This window comes from Meleagris gallopavo, chromosome 10 (genome assembly GCF_000146605.3).
Source record: "Meleagris gallopavo isolate NT-WF06-2002-E0010 breed Aviagen turkey brand Nicholas breeding stock chromosome 10, Turkey_5.1, whole genome shotgun sequence".
Taxonomy (NCBI): domain Eukaryota; kingdom Metazoa; phylum Chordata; class Aves; order Galliformes; family Phasianidae; genus Meleagris; species Meleagris gallopavo.
The window spans coordinates 14,260,591-14,281,257 of NC_015020.2; the positions used below are offsets into that span (position 1 = coordinate 14,260,591).

Below are 20,667 nucleotides of genomic sequence, written 5' to 3' on the forward strand. Positions count from 1 at the left end.
TCTTGCTAAATTTAATCAGACTAACGCTTAAGTGCTGCCAGAAAGCAGTCACCAATCAAAGCACAAAACGTTGGCATGTGCTGTGTCACCTCAGCAGACCTACGGCTCCCTGAACTCTTCCTGGTTGCCACTCAAGTGGCATTAACCTTCTGCCTAAATGCAGCTGAAAATTTAAAACATCTTTAAGCTCATAGGCTTTTTTCCACAGGAAAACAGAAAAAAATGAGCACAGCAAAGCACCAAGTCTCTAAAATGAGCGAAAATTCTCACAGTCACACTCCTCCCAGCTCAAAACAAAGGTGCTTACATTGCAGTCATGCTGAGGGCACTGCGGATGCTACTAGGAAAGGTGATGATCTCAGCAGTGCTTAGTAAAGAATCCCCAGCACCCTACTGCAAGCTGAGGTTGTGCCATCCACTGGAGCGTCAGCAATGCAACGCTGCAGGTTGCACAGGGCTAATCTGGAGAGCAAAGCAGAAATCACGTTGTGTGCTCCTCAAGCACCTGCATTAGGATATTACCCAGCAAAATAAACTGCTCACAGAGCAAGAAGACACGTGTAGCTGTTTTGTACTGCAAGCACGTGCATCTAGAAGAGGGATGGAAGGCATCCAGACTGCCTGGAGCTTGCTCACCCTCCTCCATGCATCTTCAGCAAGAGGAAAATTTGTGGTGGCTCTGTGTCCAGCTTTCCACTGACGGCAAAAAGCAAATCTTGAGCTGGTGATAATGGTAACAGGTCCACCAAAATCTGCTGTTGATGTTCCCCATTTGGTATTACTGATGGGGGGAGGAGGAAAAACAATCCTAGGTGAAGAAAGCTGCAAAGAATGAGTGGAACCAGATGTGGAATTCCATACACAACTGAAATGTCTTCAGAAAATTAAACTGGGCCAAACCCCAGCTAGCCCATTACACAACCTATATTCCTCCGGCTTTAGAAGACGGGAGATGACTTCTGACAAATGCCAGAGGTGACTCAGCCATGATTTAAACCACATCAGTGGTATTCCAGCTATTTCTAGTGGTACTGAGCTGGCACCTCCTTCCTGATGGTGCGACGGTGAGCCAGCAAGCTGCTCCAGTCAGGGAAAACACAACGCATGCAAAATCCTGCAGCTGCCCTGCTGTGAGTGTACTTCTTTTTCTACTTTGAATGGTGAATTTTAAAATATGTAAAACCATGAAGCACAGAGCAAATAGCATCTACTTAAATAGGTTATTTTATCATGGCAGGGTGCTGCCGTTTTACCACCAACTCGTTTGCAAGACAGACACACATATTTCAAACCGTATATATTTACATCTGCAAGGGAGGTGAGTATAATCACGGAAACACTCCCTGCAGAGCCTAATTCAGAAAGACAAGCAGGAAGCAAAGTCATATTTCACACTGTCCACGTGATCTTCACAGCCAGGTATGGCATTGTCAGGGAAGTCCTCTTGCTGTGTGTAAGCTGCAGGCTGAATGTGCTGCATGTTGCATATTTCATTACAAAAGCACAGCCACGTTATTTCATTAGAGAAGTGATAAGTTCAATCCTTACCAAGTTTTCTTGGTTCCTGGCTGCTATTTTCTGATCATCTTCTCCCCCATTTTTCATGTATTTGACCTCTTCCACTGGTTTGATCCTATACTCATCTGAGCACCAAGAAAAAAAAAGAAAAAAAAAAGTTTTGAACCAGCGTAGTTCGGCAACCGGGAAAAAAGAAAAACCTGAAACCAAAACAGCTGACTAGAGAAAGGCCCTCATCCAGCAAGGCAACTAAAACCCACATGTCTGTAGTTTGAAAGGCTTAAATGGGACTGCTACCAAGGATGTTTCTGGCTGAAGCTTCAGTCTGGCCTCCAGAGATGGGTGGGCAGCTCTCCTGCCTGGCCCTATAAAGAGTGGATACTGGGTATGTGAGAGGACACACTCTTCCCAGGCTCCCTGGTTTCCTGTGTAGATCATCTGAATATAAAGAAGCTCTTGGCTCTTGCAGCCTCCCAGGTTTTTCATTGGCAGTGGGCAAGGAAGCAATACACACAGCTACGACAGAGGCTGCTCCTCTATGTTCTCTGCATTAAAAAACAAAAAAATCAAGCAATGCTGCGAAAGGCAAATTAAAAATTAGGTTAAAAATCTAAGAAAAAAAGCAGAACAAAAAAACCACTCCAAAACACTGCATTTTTTCCATTATTTCTCCTGCACTGTTTCAGTGGAGCTAAAAGGTACCCCATGACAGACAGCACGCTCCCAGGCAACTCTCCTCCCCCACTCCTCACCACAACCATTTTTCCTACATGTGAAAATCACCCCGGGAGAGATCCTACATGCAAACAAGGAAAAAGAGAAGTAAGTAAAGAAAGAAGTAGGACTGCTTTGCCCTTACTACTCTATCATGCTTCAGCTTTTCAGAGAGCTGCCAGCTCCAGTGCCAGCCCTGCAATGTCCTTTTACCTGCGGATGCAAACAGCATCACTCAGAGTTGGGTTTTCTTTACTTGGACACGACATTCCCAAACTCCCGGGGATTTTGGGAAAAGGGATTCTTCACTTCCTTTCTCTCAAGCTCAGGAGCCCAGTGATTGCAATACCAACAGGGAACTATTAGGGCTTTTTACCTGGGTTTTCTGTGCAGCAAGCCAACTCACAGGAAGGGTGCCCAGAGCTCTGGGGTCCCATTCCTCCCACCAGGACAAACCATGCAGAAGAGAAACAGGGACTGCAGCCTCAGTAAGCATATCAGTGCAAAATGAAATGAGATACAGTAAGATGGGAATAAAAGACGAAACCTGGACTAATGGAAAGAAACCACACAAACCTTATTAATGGCGTTTTCAACCCATTCCTTGGGGTGTCAAGCAATTTGTCCCTTGCTCAGGGGAAAACAAAACAGAAATGGATTTTCCTGGGTTTAATGTGTTTAAACAAAACAAAACAAAAAAATCACTTATTAGGAATCTTGCTTTCAGGTCACTATGAACCAGTGAGTGTATGTTAAATAAGCCTAACTTTGAAGAAATTAATTATTTTAAGATACAGGCAGGTTCTGCATTCAGTCTAGTAAATAACATTTTTATATAATTAAAATATTAATATAGAGCTTAAATAAAACCACAAAACGTATCAAATAGCAGCATTTCAAATGCAGGCTCAAAACAGATGTAAGACTGTAATTCACACAGGAAGAAGATGAATTAAGAATTATTAGATTGGTACACACGAGCACATCTGCTGAACCTTTTGCTTTTTTAAATGGAATTAAGGCAGTCAGAAGGTGACACTTCATAAAACCAAAAAGACCTGAACACAAAAAAAGACCTGAGAATTAGATATGCTTAATCACTGCAGTATCTGTATCTGACTTATGCTCTTCAGCAGGGAACATCCTGAATAGTGTAGGGCTTAGAAAGAGAACAGATGTTGGAGAAACTGGACAGTGAGACCAGGCAAGGGTGAGGACTATGAGGTGCACACGAGACATTTAAGGGATTTATTGCATAATTTGCACAGATAACTAACAGCGTGGATTTGTAAATGTGCTTTTGCCTCATACTGATCAATCCTGTAACTATTCAATTATCTGTGCAGCACAGCCCAGCTGCCATGACTCTTCTCTCTACCTTAGGAACCTGCAGGAAAAGCACAGATGCTTGGATCAGTCCGTGCTTGAGGCACGCAGCAGCAAGCTTCCCAAAAATAAAACAGTCACTTTTCATCATGTTTCTAGGACAAGTTGAATAAACCATGTCAACCAGCAAGTCTTACTTCAGGGAAACCTGCCTTCCCTTTGGGAGAACACAAAAATAATCAGGCCAAAGTTTGCACATGCTTCGGTAAGCACTGGTAACATTAGCCTTCTAATATGAAGTGGCTTGCTTACTTATATCCATCTATTATATAGCATGGGTTTGGGCATTAGAAATCTCTACCTGCATCTCCAAAGGGATATAAATTTGCCAAAATGTAAAGCTGACAATCTGCCCTAAAAGCTGAGCGGCAAGCTCTTGGGGCTGAGGCACGTGAAGAAAGCAGCAGGCTGGATGAGCAGCAGGCGTACTTTAATGCCTAAATAAATGATTAATGGACCAGAGTGCCAGGCAGCAAGCAAGTCCATCAAACCCAGGTGCTGTGAGCAAGCAGTGCACGTACCAACAGCAGAGAAGCACGGCAGGGGCCTGCAGGGGGTGACCATCAACCTGAGCTCAGGAAAGGAAGCGAGGAGAGAAGACTGGGCCATGATCAACTGCTGCATCACACACACAGAGATGGACAGAATGATCAGCACTGTGAAATCTGAAGCAATGATATTATTCATAAGCTCCTACCACAGGCAAAATATTTTCCTTAAAATACTGAGCATAGGTACAACATCTTGGCATTGTTTTCTCATACTGAGAAGTCACTCAACGGGGATCGAATAGATAGATATGATTCCATGTTCAAAGGGAAAAAAACAGCCAACTAATTAAACTGCCATCAAAAGAAGAAGGAGGACATGCAGGTGATACAAGCCCTACAGCTTCCAAGGCACAGACAGGGACTGCTGGAAACACCCACAAGCAGAACTACCCAACATATTGAGGGAAAAAACCCCATCTCTGATTAACGTCAGTGGCCACTGAGCTAAGTTGCTTAAATGCTCACAACTACCTGAATCCCTGCTGAAACGCTGACATTTATACATGCAACCCTCTTGGTACCTGATGAGAAACACTAACTTCTGTTTGCATCTCCCTCTGGCATTTACAGAGGCTTCATCCTTCATGTTCATGTGGAACTTCCTTAATTTTCTGGATCAAGCTAAGCTGTAACACTTTTACGAGCTCCTCACAAATCTCTTCGAGCAGGGATCTGACATGGGAAATGCAGAACGAGCCCTGAAAGCAATGGGATGAGTCAGTGTTGAGCCCTTTCCCAGCCATTTATGCTGACTATAATGAGCCTTTTAGCAACCAAAGGGGTGCCAAGCCAGGGGAGAAGGTGCTACCCAGCAGCTTGGCCAGCCAGGACATTGCTAGTGGGTGAAACAGAGAAGAAATGAGTCTGACACATAACACCACGTATAGGTCTATAGCCATTAAGTCATACACACTAAATACAGCAATTACATTCAACTAAGTATTTCGCAAAGACAGGTCGTGCACTGTACCAGTCATGTTACTACTGTGGGGGCAAGAGCTACGTATAGTTTTTTTGGCTGGTGACATCTATGCTCTGTAGATAAGATATATTGAAGATGTCCAGAATTGTGTTCAGAAGTCAAGAATCCTGTGGTATTTATGAGACTGTTCTTGCTCTGAAGTTACTGTCAGGATAGAAGCAAAGTAAATGCAAAAGAATGGATGTTTAAGTAACAGACAGACCCTAGCCCCACCGCTGCAGGATGGTCATTAATGGCTTTAAAATAATACGAAAATTACATTAAAGACAGGCTGGGGAAATGGGCCTTTGATGCACTCCTTACAGGTAACACCTCTGGTATTAGCTAAAACTGCTCACCAGGTTTTGCTTGATCAGGTAGGGGTGCATCTGCTATTGATGCATTTTGAGATACGTTGGTCTGAACGATCAGAAACCCACCCGGAGCAATCCTGAGGTGTTAATTAGGTCCTTCCTGACCTCAATCAAATCTGACAGTCAACGAGACATTGAAAGCAGTATGAAGCTCAGGATAAAGGAAATTACACAGAGTTCTGTGTGTGTGTATCTCACTCCATCGTGCTCATCAGCTGTTCCTTTTTCTTTTTCCTAAACACTGTTTTATATCAAAATGGACAGAGGTGAAACATCTTCATGCTTCTTTCATGTGCAAAATTAAACATCAAGTAGTGAATGTGGTTAAAATTTTAGGACACCAGCCCTCAAAGCGTGGTATATGTACAAAAAGCAGTAAATCTGCATGCTTCTCTCATACATATTAATAAATATATATTTAAAAAAATATAGAAAACTACTGTCTTGTGCCCCGTCCATCCCTGGAGGTGTACAAGGCCAGGTTGGATGGGGCCCTGGGCAGCCTGGGCTGGTATTAAATGTGGAGGTTGGTGGCCCTGCGTGTGGCAGTGGAGTTGATGATTCATGGTCCTTGGGGTCCCTTCCAACCCTGGCCATTCTGTGATTATATAAAAAGTGTTGCTGCAGCAATTCAAATGGGAAAGCAATGTGCTTACTGAGCTGCCACAGCAAATGCAGCACTGAAGCAAAGCAGTCTCATTGAATCGTAAGAAAAATAATGTGAATGAACCACGGATTAAAACCAGAAATATTATCAAGCATTATGTCCACCATAAAAACCATCACAGGATAGAAACCAGAAAGCAGTACCATCCCTCACACAAAGCTCCTCGGAAGGGTGATGAAAGAAGGATTTTTAAGTTGAATACTCTGCAAAAATTCTCGGTAGGCAAATCTTATGAATGAAGATCTCCATCTGGAAGCAGACAGTTCTGCACAGACATGTCACCCAGTTGCCATGGAAATGTGACAAAGAAAAACAGCACCCATTAATAACAATTTCAGTGATAAATGAGCATATCAACTTATAATACTGAAACAATTAGAAGAGGGGGAAGTAGAGGGGAAAAAAAAAAAAAAACAGAAAAAAATCCTTTTGGCTGTTCCTATGAGAAACATTTCCTCGGTACTTCCAGACATCGCTGCAAGTGCCATTAGCACAGCAACATTGGTTGTGATGCTATTTCTGGCTCTGTTTGAAGCTAAATAAGCACCACAAGAGCACCAAACCCAAGCACAAGGCGTACACCTCGACCAGCGGGACTTGGGGAGAAACCTCCCGTTGATCCAGAGTTCCTCAGGTCCACCAGCGCTGGGCAATCCATCACCCTGCTGCTCGTGCTGCCTGCACCGACAGCAACCAAATGAAAAACAGCTTTGGAAGTGTGCCGACCAAGTTTGCTCAAAGGTCCGTCCGGAAAATGTTCATCCAGGTTTCTGAAATGACGTTACTCGCACCTGAACCCAACGTGCAACAAGGCACTGCTGCAGGCTGAGGTACTGAGCACAGCACAGGTGCACAAACAACGCGCCAATTTTGCCAACAAAATAGTAATCACCAGACAGAAAAGCATCTGCGTGTATTACACAGATTCCAGCATGTCTGAAAAGATCGCCCTGAAAGGCTTTCCTCTTCCTACGCCACCCTAAGCTGGCCTGGAGGAACGTGCCTGCTGCAAAAGATGTATGAGACTGCTAGGATTGATTTCTGGAGGGGTGGAAGGGGACCAAGGAAACTAACAGAAAGTCAGATCTGGAAGGACCCGGCCCCGAAGGCAGGCAGAACAGCAGCAGCTCTTTGTCAGCTTTTTTTGAGCAGTTCCTTCTACAGCCCTGTATCATATCTAACGCTTTAGGCAACAGCAGCTCCCTCAAGGGTGATGCCAGCTTGAAAATGAACAGGGAAATTTTAGCAAATTCCCTCCTACTTCACCAGACTATCCCTTTCCAGGCCCAGCTCACGACAGCTTCTAGCACCATTCTTCCAGGCTGATGAGTTTGACAAAAGCACGGTTCCATTAACTTGAGCTGACTTCATCTTGATTTTTTTGCTCCTGTAAAAGCACAAAAAAAACCTCACATACCTCATCCTTTATTATAACACAGCCACTAGTTTCCAGTGATGCAAACAGCTCGCAGCTCTTGCTCCTTTTGGTATCCCTGTCCTCCGACACAGAACAGCAGGGCCGAGCTCTGCCTGGGGGAGGACACAGCGTTCTGCCAGCTGCAGTGCTGGTGCTGAGCGAGTGCCTCAGCATATGGATCCTGGGTTTTGCTTTTATCCCCTGATCTAACAGGGACAGCTGATTATGAAGCTGTAATTTAACTCCCTTGTTTCCACTGGGCCAGTTTTCAAATCCAACAGACAGCCTGCAACTGCTGTACGCCGACCGTGGGCACCCAACTCATCACTTGGTTTCTTCGTGACCAAAAAGCTCCTCTGGTTAGTCTGTATTTGGTCTAGCATGCAGTCCAGGTACTAAAACACCAACAGTGTTACACATCATTTTCTATCACATTATGATATAGCATCATGCTAAGAAACTTTCCACCAACGGCACTGGCCTGCTGCAGTGCCTTATGCCTGCTAGGTCTGACAGAGGTAGGGCAGAGAAAACTCAACAGGGAAAGTAATTTTTAAATTAACTGTGGCAGGGGGAGAATCAGGCATCTTAACATCTTCCTTGATCCCACGGAGGAAAGAAAGGTTCTCTTGTGCTCTGGTTCACTCAGGCTCACAGATAAAAGGGCAGAGATGCTCCTGAGAAGTTCCACCAGGGATACAACCAATGTCCAGCAGCCAGATTTCTGCATTGTTTTAATAATTCGTAGGATTAATTCATTCTAGAGAGTTAAACTGCACAAATGGCCAACAGCACAACTTGTCCAGTTACCAAACAAGCTATCTTTCATTACACAACATCCAGATCTTTTAAAGACCCATTTGTGTTCTAGACCTGAGGAAGCCCTATACATAAGTAAGTTGGTATTGAAAAAACAGTCACGATATAATTAAAGAATTTTGTGCACTTGTGCATAACTAAGCAACCAAAACATAGTTAAGATGTGCATGTGCAACTGTCTTTCAGCTATGCAATTTTTGTATAGTTTAAATGTAAAACTCGAACATATATATAAATGTTTTCATGTAATTCATTTGTAAGTTGGAGCTAGATGCAAGCTTGTTCTAAGGAAACCATTTCTCAAGTGGAAGAGATTATAACGACGGCGCTCTGCAGGAAGGATACTCAGTAAATGTAATTATCTAGCCCACTAAAAAGATCAAATTGAGAAATGAAACAGGAGAGGAAACAAGCAGCAGAAAGATATTAAAGGCACAGACGGCAGGAAAACAAAGGATTGCTGCCTTGAGAAATACTGCTATTCAGGTGAGATCATCAGGCGGGTTTTTGGGTACAGGCTGCAACTTTGTTAGGGCATCCCCAGACCACAGCACTGGTGTAGCACAGGAATGGCCCAGGGAAGGTCTTGGCACAACCCACAGGAACTGAAAAGTCAGCAGTCCACCTCCAACCAGTTCTTACATATAAACCCCATAAGTGTATTTGGAGGCAAGCAAACGGTGTGACCCTGCCCTAAAGAAAACACGGCACCACTCAAACTGCAACTAGAAGATTCAGGAGCAGAGGAAGGGAGAGAAAAAAAGGTGAGTAAGGAGCTAACCTTGGAATGCAATGAACCACAACACAAGGAAGGCTAAAACTCTCCCTACCCTGTTTCAAACCGCAGCCCAGATGTACAGAGCACCAAGAAACCCCCATGTCAGTCTGTAGGTTTTCCAGAGCACCTTTCTTCTCCGGCAGCTTTCAAAGCCCTTCGTGAACACTGAGCAAAACCTCTCCAAGCTCCCAGCAGGTGGGCACTGCCTGCCTTTTATTGGCGATAACCGCAGCTCGGTGATGAAACAACTCAGAGGCTGCAGCAGTTCAGCAACAGGGAAACAGGACTGGGTAACATCTGTACGCCTTACACAAGGAAGCTTCCCAGTCAGCAGCAATCCAGTTATGAGCCACAAGCCTTGCAAACTTGTAGTCACGGCCCTTACAGCCCTTCCAGTGCCTCAACTGCTGAAGACCCCAACTTATAAAATAGAGCACAGGTTCCCAGATGCAAAAGATCCAAAAGCAAATTGGATTATTTTACTTGCAGGCCATCTGAAGAGCTAGAGATTAACCTGTAGCGAAGATCAACATTTTATCTTGGTTACGATGTTCGTAGTTCATTTCTTGTCTCTGAAAGACGCCCACTTCCCTCAGCAGCATCCACGTTGTGAGGCTTCATCTAAAATCCCAAAGCAAACATCTGCCACCCGTGTGGCACCAAAGGCACTTGGTACAGCATCCAACAGGTGGTGACAATGAGAGGGACACCCTAAGGGACATAACCAGGCGTATGTACTGGTCCCGTTTGCTGCCCTGCTGTCTGCTTTCTTGCAACAAAATTGAAGGTGCTGCATGCAAGCAGCGCATGAACATGCACATGTAGGATATGCTGGAAGTGCAGAGGATTGGATTGAAAAGCAGATAAAACAATAAAAAAAGCTAAGGGTTTTTCATGCCCTCTTTCTGCTCATATTGTTACACTTATTTAAAAGTGTGGGAAAAGGCAGTTTTTAAATAATAGCTTAAAAAAAAATAAATAATGTGTGCTTAGAACGCTGACAGTAGTCAAACACTGTCAGTTGAATCTATCCCAAGATCCTCCAAATTCCTGCAGTTAGAAATTCAATACACTACATCCAAAACCACAAGGGGTAAAAACATAGAAGACAGAATTCAGGGCAGAAAAGATCTCAAAAATCATCAAGCCCAGCTGTTAACCTAGCACTGCCAAGCAGGGCATGCCTAGAGCCACCCAGTAGAAGCCAGGTTGGTTTTATACGCCAGCTGCTCCCCAGGCAGCGATGTGAACATTTCCCATTTGGAGGTGCAAGTTCAGTGCTGAGAAGGCTCAGACCAGGACAAAATGTTGGGTTACATGATTTATTTAAAATACACAGGAGGATTCAGTGCTTTGGAGAAGCATCCAATGGAAAAACGTCTCCTCCTTCAGCACACAGATGTGGTCCAAGCAGATAAGGCAACTCAAGATTTCAGTGGCTTTTAAGAAACCAGTTTCACAGCAGTTAACCTGTAAACATTTCTCAGACTGTATATGCTAGGGTACGCAAATATTTATTTAGCATCTTTATTTATTTACCAGTTATTTCTGTTAGTAGATACTCCTACAATAAAATTAAGGTCTGAAATTGCTTACATGTTCCTGCAGCTTCACCGAAGCTGAGGCTTACTTGGTGAACTGGAGAATTTTCGCTCAGAGTGGGGTTTTCCTGGCCAAGGTTCAGTCTTTAGGTTTTCTTTTCTTTGTGGCCAAGAATTACCAGACTTGGAAAATGACAAAAGGAAGGCTGCTAGAATTGAAAGCACGGTGGCATTTTACCACCACTTTTACTCATTTCTACTTACAGGTAGGTAATGAATACCAAGGATTTTTACCTTTCCAAGATAAAGTATAAAAACAATGTGTCTGTAATATAAAACAACTTCCTTCTGCACCAGGGCTGCCAGAAAATACATCCCAGCCTCTTCCTAGCAAATATCAGAGGTGGATGCACGTCCCTATTTATAGTACACTAATGCAATTGTGAAATGCACACACTGTTCACTCCGCGTGCATTAAGCTCTGGCTTTCATGGAGCTGAACAGCTTGTGGGATGGGTCCTTTCCAAGAAGAAAGCTGCATTAATTCCATCCACGTATCAGCTGCTTGCAGAGACTCAGGGTGCTCCTGGGGCTTCTCATCCACCACTGTATCTCTTTTGTGTGCTGTGACACCAGTGTGCAGATAGCAAGAGGTGAAACTTGCATTAGATTACAAAGTGGGGAAGTTACAACCTGTCTGTGATTCATCCCTCTCCTCAAAATGGTGATAACAACTGCTCCTCCACCTTTTGTTCTGCTTCTTTCTTGACGCAGTAAATCCCTGCCAAAGGTGCTGAGCGTGGTTGGTTAGGTGTGGGCCATGCCAATGGCAGTGGTACCCACATATCTGCTCTGAAACACAGGTATGGCTGCAAAGCAGAAAAGAAATAGTAACAGTACCAGAGAAGGTCTGCATAAACAGTGTTTGTTAGAAGGACACTGCAAAACAGTTCCCTCACCGAGGAGTTTTCCCACTTCCAAACTGTCCACCTACATTTGCAAACCATCACAAAGCTATGGTCAGTGCTTTTCCTTAAGCATTTGATGTACCCGAGGCTAAAGAGCTGCACACAAGGAGGGTACCTCACACCTTCTGGCTAACAAACATGACTTAAATTACAGGAATTATTGTTTTAAGCTAAGGAGCACACACTGCATCATTTAATTCATCTGATACTATAATCCCAGAAAGCAGCTGCAAAAATTCAGAGCTTGTTCTGTTAAATTTAGTACATTGTTCTTTACTCACACGTATGAAATCATCAGCAACATTTAAATGGCAAAGGTCTGCTGTTCATTTAGAAAGTAAACTCATTTAGGGCCTGATTTTTTTTTTTTTCAGGACAGAACTGAAATAACAGAAGACAGAACGCCACATATGCCCCATTTTCCTTTATGGCTCCATCTTTGCTTCCTGCCAGGAGAAGCCACGACGAAGAAAGGGAAGGCTTTATCTGGCAGCTAAGCCACTTGATTGATATAAATGCATTCCCTCCCAAAAAGGGCCACAAAGCAGCGGATGGCACAGCAGTGCCAAACCACAACCTGCTCATACTGAGCTGCTCCCAAATAGAGAAAGAGACGTGCTCTGCTTCTGCACATCTCCTGGCTGACCTGCCCTGAGCACACACTCACTGGTGGATGACAGCAGTTCCGTGTTTTCTTCTCCTTGCCTCCCACTTTGCCTTGAAAGCTTTGATAGCTGCCGTGGTACGAAAGAGGCACACCTGCTTTGTGCAATATGAAGAGAGATACGAGGTGTGGCATGGCTTCATCCAGACAGGCGACTGCCAGACCTGATCCACTCCAGGGTTCCACCCAAGTAGAAGCTGTTAACCACCATGTGTGTAGCCCTGCAGGTGGGACAGACTCCAACTGTTCCACCATCACTAACCTTGGTTTGCACAGGAGGAATGCCTTCAACTACTGCTGGAGACTTCAACAAAACCATCTGCAACATTGCGACGCAGCACAACCGAGTAACCCTCCAACAGCCACTCTGCTGTCACTTCCCAGACAGTTCTCATTGCTTCTCTCTGTGTGTACTCGCTGGAGTGGGATGAAAAGCTTGTTTTGCTTCTAACCATGAAGCACACCCAAAGCCCAGAGCTTCTTCCTCACATTGCAACAGCAGTGCCTATGATTACAAAAGAGCTATGAAGAAGATGAGCCTCCTCCATGCACAAAAGACGAAAACACCAAGTCTGAATTCACAGGGAAAATGCTTTCTTCACACACACACACACACACACACTTACCACTAACGCACCTCTATAAAAACTCTGATAGCACAGTATGATTTTATTTTGATTTTTTTTTATAAAGAAAAACCATGTTGTCGCTTCCTTATGGGAATAAAATAGTGAATTATTGACTTGCTAAGGGTGTTGTCCTAGTTACACAAATACACCACGAAACCAGATAACCAGGATGATGTTATTATGTTTCCCACTGAAAGATTGTTTTGTTTTATTTTTCTCTCTCACTTCCTGAAACAGTTATGTTTAATACAGGCCCATGTTTGCCTAGATAAGAAAGCAGACCGTCACCGAACCAGCTTAGAACAGCACGGAATGAAGATATTGTTTAAACAATAAACATAATTCCATTTAAAAAGACACTGTATCTCATCATGTACTTGGGATCTCCCACCACAATTCCTTTAAAAGTAATTAAAAAGTGAAGAAAACCAGCATCCAGTATAATTATGGAAGATGCTGATGTACCCGAATGTAGTTCAGCTCCATACAACAACACACTCAGATGCCCATCTCAGTTTTTCAAGCCTTCAAGCAAACCCTGCTTTACAACACGAGCTGCTCGAATCAGGAGCTACGTGGAAACAACCTCAGCCGAATGTAAGCAATGAATATCTCCTCCTTTGAAAGTCAGGGTGATATTTAAAGTTCTGCACCTCTGCCCCGTGAGACCAGAGTGTGTCCCTAACCCCAGGCAGTTCCGAGTTATGTACCAGGTGCAGCAGGTGCCTATGGTGGGACTGGATGTATTTGCTCCTCTTTGAAAATGTCTGTAAAAGTTTTTGTCTCAAAATATCTACCATGGTATTAGGGCACAGCATGATGCTGTGCAATCACTAGGTGTTCCTAAAACAAGGAAAGCCTGACGTCGCAGAAGCGTGTCAGGACAGACAAACCGGAGCAATTAATAGCTGAGAGCTAATCAGCTGATGAAGAAGGTCGATAAAATAAAAGCTGTCAGGCAGAGAGAGCTGCAGCTTTGCAAGAAGCCTAGTGCAGCAAGACCTCCTGCTCACAGCACGCATTCATGCCTCAAATTAAAGAAGTTTTGTTCCTTCAGCTGCTTCTTTCTAGACGGCTTCAGTTCAGTGAGGATGACCACAAGGAAAGACAGCTTGGCCACAAAAAAGAAATTCTCATTCTCAACTTCAGCACTTTTTTCTGACAGCTGAGGAGAGAAAAGAGCCAACACTGACGAACACACTTCTGATACATTCTTCTAACTTCAAATCTTATTCTAAAAGCTTCCCAACTTCAGAGCTTCAAACGTGCAGAAGACTGAGTGCACAACTGCGTGCACAAGAGCTAGATGGAGGAAGGCAGGCTTGGGAAGCTGACCTCTCATTAATTAAGGACATCTGAGCAGTCTGCTGGGCTTGCGGGTGTTTTGAAGTACCCTGAGCAACAGTCTGAGCCTGAAGTTTTGAGTAGGATGATGCTTCTTGGCTTGTCAATCAAGGAAAAAGCCTTCAAAACAAGAGAGATACGGATGTGGATGAGACAGGGCAGGCACGAAGATGGAGATAGACAAAGCAGCAGTTAGCAGCAGTCAGACAAAGCCATAAATACACGGGTGGAAAGACAAATCTGTGATGAGTTTCAAAGCCTTTGGGTTCAGTTGAGCTAGGGCAGCTACCGAGCAGCATGTCTGTCTTGGGGCTAAGCTGAACTCTTCCATTTGCTGAGAGAAGGGAGTCCTTCCTGCTGGGCTGCTTGCCACTCTCCTGACACTGCGCATCTACTGCCACCAGACAAGACAGGTCAACACCTGCCATGGTTAAAACTGTGACCTTCCTGCTTCAATTCCACGTGATGGCATTTTTGAAGGGGTTGGGAATGAGCATCCACACAGAAGAAAACTGCTGAAGAAAAAAGAAGTGAGGAAGAGCAGAGCAGACACACAGCACGCCGCTCTGCGAGCAATCTGGCATCAGTTCCTGTGCTTCATTACAAATCTCCATGCCATCCATCTCTAAAACAAGGGTGGGTTAGCAGTACAAGTCAGGAAAATTGTGAAGGCAACTACACAAGAGCTCACGAAGCAATTGAATATTATGCTTATTGTTTTTCAATCTCATTATCATACCTCAAGGCTAAAGATCTCCTTTTCTTGCAATGCCCTCGCTGTTATGAGACAAATTTGTTTAAACACTGCTATGTTTTGCATTCAACTTTGCTTAGACTGGTTCAGCAAATGGAGCTGCTGTTAATAACAGAAATCCTATCTGGCAATTGCAGCACTGATATTACCAACCTGCTTATTCTTACTACTCCCACATTTGCAAAGCACTCGAGAGCTCCACATAAACATCTGGATTACACTCTCAGATTACTGAGCACATTCTAAATAGCTTTTTTTCCCCAAAACAAATCATATTACCAGTGATTTTCTTACACAAAAATTACATCAATAACCTCATCCCCAAATGAACGTATGTTCATGATTTTTTAAAAAGGAGTAAATACAATTAATCTACGAGAGATGTTACATTATTAAAACATATCCTGCAATCAACAGTGCTCAAGGCTCTATCATGGCATTTTGTTCTTCATTGGTATTTACGTTATTACAGATCTTATGTATCACCCTGGAAATCAGCTTTGAAGTGAAATGATGAATAAATGAAGATTTATTATTACTATCCTTATTAGAGGGATTTTAAAGTCATTAGAGACCAACAAGGCATAATAATCATATTATATTCAATCTTCTCTAGAACATCTCCTTTGATAGGCCTGCTAACTCAATTATTTAAATATACATAACAGCAAATTGCAGGGTGCCTCCTTCAGTTTGGGATAAGACAAAAAGTTTAATGTTTTGTTTGCAGTTAAGCAGAACTTGTTCTTAGAGAATTCACGGGTACCCTGGTGGGTTTCTTAGTTTTCAATGTGAGGGATTCAAACTTATGGTGAACACCTGGCTCAGTGCTCCTGCTCATCTGCTCAACTGGAAAAAGAGCATTAAAAGCCAGGGAGGCAATAAGACATTGGAGCACGATCATAACCTGCAGTGACATTTGAAAGTCCAAAAACAATCCTCAGAGAAGTGATGATCTGGCCAACAGTCATTAGACTTGGCTACAACCAACCACCAGCAGTGAAAAAAAAGAGCAAGCATTCATGTGATGAAGAGCATGAACTGCAAACTGCACTGCACCACTGAGCACTTTGGTGTCATCCACGTCCAAGTAGAACTCACCAGAGAGGGAAAAAATATCCAGACACACAATACCTGCAAATTATGTTCTACAGAAGAAATCAAGAAAGCTTTGGAAATGTTAAGTGGTTTGCCAGACAGGATATCTGCTGGGGGCTTGGAGGGAAGTCTACAAAACAAATACAGGCTCACAGCAACTGAGCAACAACAAAGAGAGGAAAGCTGCACTCGATGGCACTAATAAGTCCTACGTGGCTTCTCTGTCTGCTTCTGCCCCAAAAGGAAGATAGAAAAGTACTGAAGGGTTGGGAATATGTTCAGAGCAAAGGAAACCAAAACAGACAATGAGATAATGATGCTCTTCTGGCAACATCTACAATGCAAAGAGAGAACTGTTATCTAAGGCATAGAGGGCAAAGAGCTGCACAGGAGCTACTTATGTCCTTTCCACCCCTCCTTTCCCATTAAGTCCTGTATGAGTTAGAGTTTGCCCCAAAAGAGAAGCTTGGAGACATCACCACTTACACAATTCTGAAACCACCTCAACACCTTCTTCACTTCAGGCAATGAAGGATGCTTCTTGTTTCCACTGCACGCACAGCAATCCTCCTTCACAGCAAGAATGCATCTGTAACTACAACCAGACAGGTCTCCTCTCCTCCCCCTAGCAGCCACCCTCATTCTAGCTACAGCTCTCTTCCGTCAGTTACAAGCTGGAATCTAATAACCTCGGGCTATGACTAAACTCTTCCTTCTCTGCCCTCTGAAACTTTCACCATTATTCAACCTTGACAGCAAAGATGGCACAGAGCAGCCATGTGCTCTGCATCACTGCAGCCTGGCACCAACAGTTCCTACTGCCCTAATGGAAAACCACTGCAACAGCAGTGGCAACGATGAGCATCTTGCTCACTCCTCAGCAGGTCCACCAGCAAACTGGGGAGCTACAGTTACAGTGGTAGAACAAAGTGGGAAAGCTCCTGAGCAGCAGAGGAAAAAGAGTTCACAAAGATCACAGGAACATCTGCCTTGTCAATGCATTTATTTGTGGGAAAGGACACCATGTATGAAAGGTAAAGGCTTTTCAGCTTTGTAGTTCATGCTGTCAACAGTGCATTACAAAAATCCTTAAGTGGAAGAAAAACAAAACAACCCAGCAGCCTAAGACAAAGGTAAGAGCAAAACTGCCTAGAACCAAATAAAGTATTCTCATCTCTCTCCTCATTCAAAATGACCTATTTAATGCAAAAGCAGGATGGAAATTACAGTCCTTACTACTGACTCCTGCAGATGATGCTCAAAGAAGAAAGATGAGTTTCATTCAAATGTTAGTCAAGCAGTGAGGGGCAAAATACCATAAGCCATGTCTTTCAGATCAGTGCAGGCAACATCTGTATCGAGGTATTTGCTTTAAATCCTGTCACTGCTGATCCAAGTGCTCCAGCTCCAGCTGCAGTTACATTGCCTCCATCTGACACAACCGTCACTACCACGAGTACAAAGCTCACACTTGGAACTTCTGCACAGTGCTCTAGGACAGATTAGTCCCCAGATGTGAAAACTGCAAATAACACACACAGTAATTTTTTAGGACCTTATAAACACCACAGCTCCATCAAGCCCACTTGCTATTTCTTTCACTTTGCTGCCTCCTACCACAAAACTACTCTTCTTACCAAATGCATCTTCATTCCCTCTCTATTACCTTCGTTCTCCACGTGAACCATCCAACTCCTGTTCCCCTGCTCATTCTGTAGCTAAGCTTCAATCTGCTCAGGCTGCAGAGATGCTCTGCTCTGGACAACCTACTGGATGAGACGCTTCTGTCCCTTCCCAGCAACAAGAAAGGAAATGTTCAGCAGTACTTGGCACCTGGCACTGCATGGGGAAATGCGTGATGGAAGTGTTGCAGGGCACTCTAACCTTGGTAGACTCTCTGGATCCTTCTGTATCTCTGGGAACTTACTGTGCTAAGATGTGTCAGCCTAGCTGTGATTATCTGTTCAAATCTAGCAAACTACGCTCTCTCTCCTTGCAGGGAGTTGATTATGAGAGCCCTCTGACATGGCACTGAGCAACTTCTTCCTTGATGGCTTAAGGAATAATTGCAGATATGTTGCAAGGAAGTCATTCAGGACTAAAACACAAAAGTTTAACAGAAAATGAAGTAGGCAGAATACTCTGAGCATTCAGGCCTCCCTCACCAAACACTGTGATTAGCTACTACCATTTCCAGCACAGAAGAAGGAGGTTAGAAAGAGTGTTGTCTCCTGGGAAAGAGCTCTAGGCATTGGCAAGTCCAGAAGATTGTTAAGAAGGATGATAAATATGATCTTGAAGTGCAACCTTCTTGCATCATTCTTTATATTAAAACATCCTTTTTAGGAGGAACTACGCAGGGTACCATGCACATAAAGTACATGGCTTCCTGCTTCTGAGCATCACAGCATGCCATACATCACTTACAGGTCCAAAACGGGCAGCAGGAAAGTCAGGCACCTCCAGCTCACCTTCCTCATGCACCCAGTTCCTGACCTGGAGGCTGTCCCCCAGAAACAAAGCAGGAACACAGCTCCTGTGCCTATTCTGGTTGCCACTCAACAAGTAATTTAAGTCACAGATACCATGGGTACAGAAACTCCTTGCTAAAAAAGGATCGGTCATTGAACTGGATTTTTAACTATCACAAATTGCATACCTAAACTAAGAAAACAGTAAGTGCAGGTTGTGTTTCTGGTACTGATAGGTTTCTGTAGAACAGGGAAAGATTAAAAATCCTCAAATGGATCCCAGAACAGCTCAAGGATGATGCTGAAATGAGTCCAGCTCTGTAAAGTGGTAATCCTTTAGAATCCCTTCAGTCTTCTTCATCTTCTGCCTCCAGATGTTACTTTAGGTTTCCCGTCATTACTGTTATGATCTTAGGCTTGCAGCATGCATTTAAAAATAATAATAATAAAGCTGAGACACACAAATTACCCAAACTACTCCCTTGCTAAGTATCAGGTAAAATATCAACTCAGATTCCTTTCAGAAACTAACAGGATTTTGTTCATGCCAGCACCTACAGCCTGTTTTAAATAAAAATAGCAGACTGAACCCGCAATCCCCAAACTGGCATCTCTCAGGCTAGAATGAAGGAGGGAAATGTGGGAAAATAACCTGAAGCTTCAGCTGGAAGTTTCCTGAACAACTTGTGTCTCTTCAGATGATGACCCCAGCTGTACTCACTCTGGGATCCACTGCTGGTAGCAAGCCAGCCCCCAGAAATGTTGAATAAAGTAAATTATCTCTGCATCCAAAATTACAAAGAGATTTTTTTTGCTGCCGGATGTGTCATTTCCACTTCTACACAAACAATTGCTATAAAAACCATCAGAGATGTCTGGCATATTCATCTGAAAAGCCCTTACTGTGAATACAGTAGCTGGGTACTGCTCTTAGAATAGAGTTAAGTATGTGGGCAGGCTGAGAACTCTCATTCTGAATAAACTTCCAGATAGTTCATAACGTTTGAAGAACTAGATTGTTATTTAGATAGTTATCTAAAAAAACCCACTAGGCTTACACTAACTGAGGAGAACACCCTGCAGCTGACGATGCGTGTCACCTGCATAGCACTTCTCCCTTCCCAGTGCAGGAGCGTCTGTGATGAGGCCCTGATTACAGACCTCTCCCCACCCCTCCTGCCATTCCCAGGACCACTGACTCCTTCCCAAAAGGATATTTCTAGTCTCACTGTACCCTCAAACCCTTATTGCTTCAGGATTTCAGGATAAGTGCACTATTGCTTTACAGAACAAGAGTAGTAAGGAATTGTCTTTCTTCCTAAATGTTTCTTTTTTTTAATTATTTTTAATAAATGAGGTTTTCTTGTATCTAATGGCAAAAATATGCACAGATTCTGTGATTCTGATTCTGTGATACTATGAAAATGAGTATGAAAATATGGGCAGTCTTTGAACTACCCTAGGATGCGAGGAATTAAAGGCAGTGCAGTACTGAACACCAGTCAGAAGGTCAATCTGCCACTAAGGATTTCACCCAACCCCTCTTTCAGCTATCCCGGCACTACCCCTTGGAGAGGCCAACTGCATTATCGTCGTGATTTATTCTAACAACATCCTTTACATTTTGTGAAAGGTTAAAACTCCCAAAAATACCTTCCAGACCATTTGTGACATTGGAGAAAGCTGCAGTCCCACACTACTTACCACCAAACACATCGCCGTTCTGATAGTTTTTCCCCTTCTGAGTTTCCTCTTCGTTTTGAACAGTAGAAACATGCTTGGCTGACGCACAGCCCATAGCTTCATTCAGACAGCTCCAGCTGGACTGAACCACAAATCATGACTAGGGACGCACGCTCATTGTTTTAAAAATAATCCACCTTCTTGCACGGTTGTCCAGAGCCTTTTACCTAAAAGACAGCATAAGAGAGAAAAATATTTAACAAAAGGCAATCTGTAAAGGTAGTGCTTTAAGAAAGCAAAATAACAGGGTTTCAAGAGTACAAGAGCACA

The 20,667-nt window shown here is 43.6% G+C and overlaps 1 protein-coding gene across 1 annotated transcript in view; it reads right to left on the reverse strand.

The window, feature by feature from the left end:
- Window positions 1–20,564, reverse strand: part of C10H1orf21 (chromosome 10 C1orf21 homolog) — a 47,544-nt gene extending 26,980 nt beyond the window's left edge. The window contains exons 1-2 of the mRNA XM_010715839.1: window positions 20,359–20,564; window positions 1,549–1,643 (exon numbers count right to left, since the gene is read on the reverse strand). Of these exons, the coding sequence (XP_010714141.1) occupies window positions 1,549–1,643; window positions 20,359–20,452 (189 nt within the window). The 5' untranslated portion in view covers window positions 20,453–20,564. The remainder of the gene's footprint in view (window positions 1–1,548; window positions 1,644–20,358) is intronic.
- Between the last annotated feature and the right edge of the window lie 103 nt (window positions 20,565–20,667).